The sequence below is a fragment of the Lissotriton vulgaris genome, chromosome 7, assembly GCF_964263255.1.
Source record: "Lissotriton vulgaris chromosome 7, aLisVul1.2, whole genome shotgun sequence".
Classification (NCBI taxonomy): Eukaryota; Metazoa; Chordata; class Amphibia; order Caudata; family Salamandridae; genus Lissotriton; species Lissotriton vulgaris.
In genome coordinates, this window is record NC_141695.1 from 1523585837 (window position 1) to 1523595792 (window position 9956).

The following is a 9956-nucleotide window of genomic DNA, read 5'->3' on the forward strand; positions in this document are numbered from 1 at the left end:
ACGTAAAATGATCCAGCCCACCATTCGCGGAATGTTGTGTTCGGAGGCGCCATTTGAACGCAACCACGCAACTTTACGTCTGTATAACGCAAAGCTGGCTAAAATGCTAGCGCTGGACCTTCTCCCTTTTTCTTTTGTGGAAGGGGTGGGGTTTCTAGAATTAGTGGCAACAGTCTGCCCTAAATGGAAGGTTCCTAGCCGGTCCTATTTTGCCAGAGTTGCGGTTCCAGCACTACATCAAGTGGTGCTGGAGGTGATTGGGGCAGCTTTGCAGAAGAGTGATGTTCACACTATCCACTAGACAACAGACATGTGGACCAGTTGCCAAGCCCTTGATTACATGTGCATCACTGCACACTGGGTCTCTTTTGCAGGGAAACATGCAACATTAGCCATGTTTGCCATGGAAAAAACTCATACTGCAAAAAACATTTTGGAGGAGTTTAACAGTAAGGTCTCTGAATGGCTGCAACCAAGAATTCGCATAGTTGGTTATGTTTCCACGGATAATGGCAGTAATATAGTTAAGGCCATGCATCAAGGTGAATATTTCAGAGTGCCATGTTTGGCGCACTGTATAAACCTGGTTGTGCAAGATTTCTTGAAAACTGAAAACACAGTCAAGAAGTTACTGACCACCTGCCGAAGAATCTGCACAGATTTCAGCCATTCTTTTAAGGCCCGGAAGGAGCTGAGGAGCATTCAACATGAACGTAAAGTGCCAGTCAAAGGACTCATCCAGGAGGTGGCAACACGTTGGAACTCAACCTTTTACATGCTTGAGCGTCTGTTTGAGCAGTTCCTGGTAATCAATGACTATATCTTTTCACTAGGTTCTACTATGAAAGACATGAGGCTAGAGTTAGAGGAATGGCAGCTAGTTAAAATACTGACAGGCATGCTTCGTTCTTTTGAGGTCTTCACGCGTGAAGTCAGCAGGGAGGACTGTTCTTTGAGCAAAGCTATCCCATTGTTGGTCATGCTAGAGCACCAGCTGAAGGCGGTGTCTTCAACGTTCAGAGATGATGTTGGAAAGCAAGAGGCATATCTGTTGGCGGAGAGGTTATTAAGCAGCCTAGTTGCCAATGAAAGGCTTAAAAACATACATACAGACCAGCATTACATTTGTGCCACTATTCTTGATCCACTGTACAAAAAGGCAGTGGCCAGCAAAGCATTCATTCCTTTTGATGAAGCAGATGTTTCAAAGTACAAACATTGGCTAGCTGTGTCAGCCAGTCGGTTCAAAAAAGATCGGCAGAAAATTCAAGGAGCCGTCAGAAGTCCAACTGAATCAGCAGGCCATCCAGCGTCAAGTTCCACTTCTGAATCTGTGGGCGAAGGGAGTCACTTTCCCTCACAGCCGTTAACGACACCAGCAGCAACCGTATCATCATCCTCACCTGCACCAGGCCCAGCAATAATATTGTCGGCTGCGGATTGGCTATCTCATCAAGGATTTGCTCGTGCCAGTGCTGAGAAGGCCACAGATGGTACGCAAAGGGGAGCAACCGTGGAGAACCTTGAGTTGATGGTGCAGGCCTATCTGGATAACCCAACACAGGTCTTTGTTAATACGAACCCATTGCTGTATTGGTACAGGAAAATGTCTCTATGGCCACTGATCACCAACCTGGCTATAAATTATTTGTCTTGCCCACTCGCAAGCGTGTTTTCTGAACGTGTTTTCAGTGCTGCTGGTGCCATTGTAACTTCAAAAAGGACCCACCTCTCGGCCAAAAATGTGGAGAGGTTAACACTGATGAAGATGAATCAGCACTTGATACCACCAGATTACAAAGTACGTGAATGCACGCAGGAAGAAGAGGACACCGACTTAGATGACGGAAGTTCTTCTCTGTTACCTGACCTACTCCCGTCTCAATTCATGGAGTTTGAGGATGAGCTCTACTTCCCTGACACCGAGCCCTGAAAATGACTTCCTTTTTTTCGTCCTTATTCACTTTTATTCCTGTGTGTCTTTCTTTGTTTTGCAACTTTTACCACAACAAAACTCTAATCACCTAATCACAACAAGTCCATCAGCAGCACTGTCTTCATCTTATATTCCTCATTGATTTGAAGGTGCCGCAGTCTGCATTCCTGAGGTTCACAAGTTCACAACTCAATCATGCTCCTTTATACTCCTCCTCCAGACTCCCCCTATCCATTTCCCTCAAGGCAGATGGATGGATTACGACGAGTCCCCTCAAGTGGGACTGAAATTACTGACTGACTACTTGCTTGCTGATTGCTGACACAGTTACTTGTGATATTGACAGGAGAGGCTGCCCTGTGGGCCCTCACTTTCCGAAGAAGATGCGGACAAAAAGTAGAACAGGTAATGAATAATGGAGAAGATGGCATGCAGTGGACAGCAATGGCTGTCTGGCTCTGATGAAACCAATTGCTGTTTGTTTTTTGTGCATGAAATGATGATTCATATGTCTTGTCTTAGTTAATATTTAATCTTTCACACAGTAATTGTAACACATGTCAACAACTCTGTTTTTTTACCTTGTTTAATTAAAATTGTACTTCAAATTCAGGGGCCACTATATTGCATTTCACAAAATATGCAAAATGTACTTGGAGCGGACTCACTTGCCGATATACCACGATGATTGATTAGATAATATATCTTTTTTCTTTACAGTCACTCACTGGGATGGATGGATCATCAGCGTCGGTTTACGGAAGAACTATGGCCAATTCGTGAGTGGCAAACAGGTAAACCAGTCTACAACAACTACTACAGCAGGACTACATGTCTGTCTATTGGTGGTATGTATTGGTCGAGGGCGAGGCAGTGTACTGTTGTTGTTATGCCAGGCAGAGTCCACTCAAGACAGCAGTTCATGTAAAATTGGGGCTATGTGGCTTGCTGCATACAATTTGATATGCGACAAAGAGCCTAGGTATGCTACATCAGGTTGCTTCACTCAGTGGTGCCTGCCTTGACCCTCTGCATGGCACTGCCTCAAGCTTGGGCCAAACATCCGTTATGTTTGCAAAATTTGCTGTTGTTCGGTATTTCGCAAATCTCGCGAAAGTACCGAAAAATCGCAAATTCTTGAGCGCAACGGATTTGTGACCCATGCTTGCGGCAGGGCCATGCAGACGGTCAAGGCAGGCACCACTGAGTGAAGCATCCTCCTGATGTAGCATACCTAGGCTCTTTCACACAGACAGACAAAGCATATCTACGGTTTAGGGTTCAGTGCGATTTACTCGGGTTTTGGGTTTAAGTTGGTATGGTTCACGCTGATTCTAGGGCTCGGGCCTGATGCAGGCTCGTTCATAATGATGTTGGCAATGTTTTAGGGGGGTTTGGTGTTCTTTGGTCCAGAATTGGCAGAATTGTGGCCTTTTTGGGTGTTTTGCGGGCGCGTGTGTTTGGGTGAAAACTAAGTGAAAACTAGTCGTAGACCTTCTTCTTCTTCTTCTTCTTCTTCTTCTTCAGAGAGCGCAGTGGTTCGATTTTGTTCTGCCTTCTTGTGAATCGCTAGAACAAGTGACTGTCTAGCTGAGTTTCAAGAGGATGGAAGTAGTGGAAGTAGTGGAAGTGCTGAAAACAGCAATGTTTTGTGACCAGCGCAATTTGCCATGTTCTGAATATACCAGTATTGCATGTTTTTGGGGGGCTGTTTGGTGGTGTTCTAGATTTGTGGGGGATGGTGTGGGGGCCTGGGAGCACTGCTGGGATAGCATACTTTTTATTGGAGGTGATTTGAAGAAAATCCATGGTGGAAAAGAGGAGTTAGGGCCTAGCTGCAGAGCGCGTTTGGACCGATGTTGACTGGTTGGCTGAAAATGTTCTAAGTATGAGTTTTTGCATTTTTGCTTTTTGCCTGTTTAGGGGTGTTCTGTTTTTTTGCGGGTGGCTGCAGGGGTCTGGGGGCATAGCTCGGAAGGTCTAATATCGGAGTCAAGTGTTTTGGACCAAATCCATGGTAAAAAAGTTTTTGCGTTTTTGCTCACTTGCCTGTCTTTGGGGTGCTGTTCGGGGGGCTTCTAGGTTTTTGTGGGTGGGTTTTGGGGTCTGGGAGCACTGCTGGCACAGTCTTATGTTGATTGCATTTGTTTTTCAGGAAATCTATGGTGGAAAAGGGGAGTTAGTGTCAGGAGTGCCACAGCAAGAGTCCAGGAGTTTCCTTCTTGACGATGACTAATCCCAATACCTCCAAGACCCAACTAGCGTGACAAGGAATTAGGACACTTGACACAACCAATTGGCCCCCAGAGGGACAGGGAAGTGGGGAAGGGAAAGGGTAGTGGATTGGGGTAGGAAAGTGAGAGAGAAACACAACACTGGATCTCTTCTGAGATGCTTGACTGTTTCTCCTGAAGTATTCTGGGCTTTATGATGAGTTGCAAAGTCTCAGTGAAAGGCTAAACAGTATTCAGAAAGATACAACAACAATCTTAAAAATCCTGGTTGTAGGCACCTGGTTATCAGACTCCCTATTAAGTCACCACTGGATTATGGAGTATACATACCAACAAGAGCTAAGCCCATTCCTATACTTCTTTATGCAAGGATTATGGCACTTCTTTATGTACTGTGCTTCTGAACATCCTAATCAAGTAAGAAATCAAATTAAACAATTCGCTTCTCAGGACTCTGGTTCTTACTTCTTTAACTGGTTTCAACTGGTTAGTATCACACAGCTAAAACTTGCATGCAGAACTTCTGCCTTACCTTGTTTTGTTAAACTTGAATCTGTACACTGGGTTCTGTAGATTTAAATGAGAAGAAAAACACAAACAAGAACCCAATCTACTCTCCTAGGCACTTGTACTTGTAAAACCTTAAATAACATATATTTTACAGACCCTGCAGTTTTAGTCACTGCTATTCCTTGATTATAATCAAACGAGTTCACAATTGTATTTTGTTTTGGCATTAAATGAAATCTTCGACAATATTATGCATTTACTTCAATTTTTTTTTGACAAGGTTTGATTTCACCTTCCGAAGTCAATATTAAATAGTCTTACTTGGTCCTGGACGAAGACTCTTAGGATACGGGGACCGGAAAGGGTGTGGGACCGATTGGTCCGACGAGAAAAACGTTCCGTCGGAAAGCGGAAGTCGGGAGACTCACTGTGGAAGGGGCTCGGAGCAAGCCGGAAAGCACAAGGAAGAGAAAGTTCTCCGGTCGCTGTCCCTCCGAGGCTCGCAGGATCCCACAATGTGAAGCAGGTGAGGAGTTGTTGGACGGAGGTTCCCAGGCTGAAGCTCCGAATGAAAGCCGAAGGGCGGGGCTGGGCGAGAGAGGAATCTGGAGCTCTTGACGTGACGCTCTGTCTGCTCTGAAGCGAAGCGTTTAACCTCCAGTCTGTAAGCCTTTTATAGGCTTCATTGCACGTGTGAGGCAGCGTCAGTTCAGTGCACCTGCTCAACGTGTTCCTTATGAATATTCATAACCTGACAACAGATCCAAAGCAGGCAACAAACGCTGAAACCCCAACAAGCATTTCTAAAACCAATTGTTCATTCGAATGTTAATCAGAATGCATTTCAAGCACAATAGTCAATGTAACGTATCAATGTTCAGTTTTCATGACAGTTCCCCCCCCAAAGGTCTTCTCAGGGGCCTTGGCTTATCAGGATGTAAGGCATGAAAGGAACGAATTAACCGGGGGGCATGTACATTGGTTTCTGGCTCCCAAGATCTTTCTGAGCTGTCATAACCCTTCCAATCAATCAAATAATGCAAACGTCCCCTAATTCGCTTAGAATCTAGGATTTTCTTAACTACATACTCTACATGATCCCCTATTATAATTGGAGGGGGTGGTGTATCAGGACGAGTGTCTTGATGTACTGGTTTAAGTAGAGATACATGGAAGACTGGATGGATTTTATATTCTTGAGGAAGATGTAACTTCACAGAGACTGGATTTATAATTTTGTCTATGGAAAAGGGGCCAATAAAACGAGGTTTCAATTTTCTTGTTCCCTCTAATTGTATGTTCCTGGTTGACAGCCAAACCCGATCTCCTGGTTTATAATCGGGTGCTGGTTTCCTATGCTGATCTGCAAAACCTTTCATTCTAGCTTTTTGTTTTATCAGAGTCTTTTTGACATTTTCTTGGAATTTCTGTAAGTTTGCCAATCTTTCAGATACTGCTGGCATTTCTGACCTTTTTTCTGGGAAAATTACTGGTAGAGGTCTGGGGTGTTGGCCAGTGAGGAAATAAAATGGAGAACAGCCTAAGGCTGAGTGTACCGTGTTGTTGTAAGTAAATTCAGCTAAGGGCAAGGCTTCTATCCATTCTGAGGATAGTGTGGTGGTCAAACAGCGCAAACTTTGTTCCAGATATTGGTTCACCTTTTCCGTTTGGCCATCTGTTTGAGGGTGAAAGGCCGATGATAGCGCCAAATCGATTCCCAACAACCCACTCAATTGTTTCCAGAATTTAGACAGAAATTGTGGACCCCTGTCTGAGATGATTTTTTGTGGTAAGCCATGAAATTTAACTACGTTGGTCAAAAATATATTGCTGAACTCTACTGCTGAAGGAAGTTTTGGTAAAGGAATGAAATGCCCCATCTTTGATAAGAGATCTACCACTACTAAAATAGTAGTCATACCAGAAGATTTTGGTAAATCAGTATTGAAATCAAGGCTGATAGTGTGCCAAGGCGTTGGAGGTACTTCCAAAGGTTGCAATAACCCCATAGGGGAGGAATGGGAAGACTTTTGTCGCGCGCACACCGGACAAGCTTGAACATATTGTTGAATGTCAGAATTCATACCCTGCCACCAAAAATACCTTTGACATAATTCTACTGTCTTAGTAATGCCTGGGTGAGCTGCAATAACCAGATCGTGATTCCATTTAATGACTTGTTTTCTCAAATCTTCAGTTGGAATGAATAGTTTACCTTTAAGATAAAACAATCCATCAGAGATCGTAGTGTGTTTTCGAGCAAGCCATTCATTATGATCCAAGTCTTTTGTCTGATCCTTGAGAACGGATAAAAAATCTCCCTGAGAAATTTCAGCGCATATTTTTCCCTGAGGAATAATACTTTGTTCACCTCTACCCAACTCTTGGTGTTTATCACAAACCAAACGTGAAAGAGTATCAGATAATAATTGTTTTGTTCCAGGTCGGTAAGTGATAACAAAGTCAAATTCACTAAAGAATTGTAACCATCGCATTTGTCGGGGTGTGAAAGCTTTTACTGTGGAGTAGAACTGCAGATTTTTATGATCTGAAAAGATTGTGATTGTATGTTTTGCTCCCAGAAGATGGTGTCTCCACTCCTGGAACACCACTTTGATAGCCAGAAGTTCACGTTCAGCTATTGTGTAGTTCTGTTCTGCTGGTAGTAGCTTCCTAGAATAAAAGGCCAATGGATGGAAATTTCCAGAGTCTACATCTTTTTGCAATAACACTCCTCCAATCGCTGTCTGTGAAGCATCTGCCTCCACAAAGAATGGCCTATCTGGATCTGGGTGTTTCAATATGGGCGCTGAGGTGAAAGCTTTTTTCAGAACGTCAAACGCACCTTCTGCTTCTGCATTCCACTGAAACTTTTTTCCTTTTTGTAAAAGACTGGTAATAGGTACAACGATTTCTGAGAACCTGGAAATAAATCTCCTGTAGAAGTTGGCAAATCCTAGTATTCTCTGTACCTCCTTGATAGTTGTAGGAGTTGGCCAGTCCAAAATTGCCTTAACATTTTTTGGGTCCATAACAATACCTTCAGGGGATAACCAATAACCTAAAAACTCGACCTTGGAAGTGTTAAACACACATTTCTCCAGTTTGACAAAAAGAGAATTATCCCGAAGTTTTTGTAGGACTGATCGGACACGCAACACATGTTCCTCTGGACTTTTAGAAAAAAAAAGAATGTCATCTATATATACAATGACACAGATGTCTAAGAGATCGTGCAACACTTCATTAATAAAATACTGAAATGCTGCTGGAGCATTGCAAAGGCCGAAGGGCATCACTGTGTACTCGAAGAGTCCAAATTTAGTGCAGAAGGCAGTCTTCCATTCATCGCCCTCCTTTACCCGAATTAAGTGATATGCTCCACGGAGATCTAGCTTGGTGTGAATAGTCGAGCCTTTTACCTGGTCTAAAAGCACCGGTATTAATGGTAGTGGATATCGGTTCTTAATGGTAGCCTTATTCACTGTACGATAGTCGATGCAGGCTCTCAAATCTCCTGTCTTTTTTGCTACAAAAAATAATGGAGACGAGACTGGAGAAGTGGAATGGCGAATAAAACCCAATTCCAAAAGCTCATCTAGATATGTTCTTAGATACTGGTTTTCAGGTTCAGTCAACGCATATACGACTACAGGGTAGGACTGCTCCCGGAATTAAATCAATCCTGCAGTCATAAACCCTGTGGGGTGGTAACTTGGTAGCTTTTACAGGGTCAAACACATCTGAAAAATCTTGAAATTCCTGTGGCAAGTCTATTGGAACAGACTGAGAGGCAGCACAGAACAGCGGTTGCTTGGGATCTCTGTGTTCTTGGTAACAATGTGTTTTGCAAAATGTTGAGTCTAGAGTTACTGTGCGTTTCACCCAATCTATTTTGGGGTTGTGGAGTTCTAACCAAGGAATACCCAAAATGACCCCAAAAGCCGGTGTGTCAATGAGATCAAAAACAGTTGATTCAGTATGGCCTTTTTCGGATAGAAGAAGCAGAGGTTGCGTATGAAATCTGATAAGACCAGACGAAAGTGCTGATCCATCTACTGCTCGTACTGGTTCTGGTTCTTTCTTGGGAACTTTTGTGAGATTTAGTTTTCTAGCGAATTCTAGGTCAAAGAAATTCCCAGTAGCTCCTGAGTCAATTAGTACCGGAATACTGTGTTTCTGGTTAGTAAGTATTAAAACTACTCTAATGGTGAAGTGTCGTGGCACATGATTAATAATACTAGTTAGATACTGTGAGATCTTGATCTTGGTATCTCCAGAGGAAACGATCTCTCCTTTCCTCGAGAAATTTAGTTTTCCGATTCCTGAGGTATGTCTTGCAAAGTGGCCATGAGTTTCTTTTTAGCAGGTCTAGAAGGACACTCTTTTGCAAAATGGCCTTCCTTATCACAGTAGAGACACAAATTAGCTTTTCTCCTCCTATCTTTTTCATCTTGGGACAAAGGTCCTTTGATGCCTCCAATTTGCATGGGTTCAACCTGAGAGTTTTTATCTTCATAGTTTTTCTTTTCTGTCTTAAAATGTAGGGTTCTGAAATCTGACTTAGGCTTCTCTGATCTTCTTTCTCCTAACCTATGATCTAACTTGATCACTAGATCTTGGAACTCAGTAAAGTCATTGGGTAAGTTTACTATGTGTGCTAAAGAGTCTTTCAAATCATCCCTAAGCCCTCGATAAAACAGGGATATCCTTTTATCTTCAGGCCACTGTGTCTCTGCTAGCAATCGATTAAAGGTAGTCACGTAAGAAATTAAATCCTTAGCGCCTTGACGTAAGCCTAATAACTCATTATCTGAGGCTTGCACGAAGACATGTTTAGCAAATAAACTAGACATTGCATTCTTGAAACGAGTGAGGTTGTGCAATAACGGATCATTTTTATCAACCAAAGGCATGGCCCAATTAGCCGCTACACCTCCTAAGTAGGAGATGATAAAGGCTACCTTAGTAGTGTCTGAAGTACACACATGAGGTTTGCATAAGAAATGTAACTGACACTGACTCTGAAGGTTTGAAAGTGAGAACTGTCACTGGTAAAGCGTTCTGGATTGGCTAAAGGGACTGGTTGTGGAGAAACAACAGTGATTTGGGCAGACTGACCTTGACCTAAACCCGATGTTGAGCTCTGAGCCTGAAACGGGGCCCCAAATTTAGGTGGAGATAGAATAGGTCTTTTTGAGTCTCTCCAAGACGTAAACCCCTCCCTAGTGGTTTCCAGTTCCCCCCTGGTGTGATCTAACTCTTGTCTAAGGGAT

The 9956-nt window shown here is 43.2% G+C and overlaps 1 protein-coding gene across 1 annotated transcript; it reads left to right on the top strand.

Annotated features, from left to right (window-relative positions):
- Positions 1–724: 724 nt before the first annotated feature.
- On the top strand, positions 725–1933 carry LOC147705923 (zinc finger BED domain-containing protein 6-like). Its single transcript, XM_086929577.1, has one exon. The coding sequence runs from the start codon at positions 776–778 to the stop codon at positions 1931–1933; it is 1158 nt and encodes a 385-aa protein (XP_086785703.1). The 5' UTR covers positions 725–775.
- Positions 1934–9956: the final 8023 nt, after the last annotated feature.

Excerpts from the sequence above, each read along its gene's own strand:
- LOC147705923 (XM_086929577.1), top strand. The coding sequence starts at position 776 with ATGCTTGAGCGTCTGTTTGAGCAGTTCCTGGTAATCAATGACTATATC.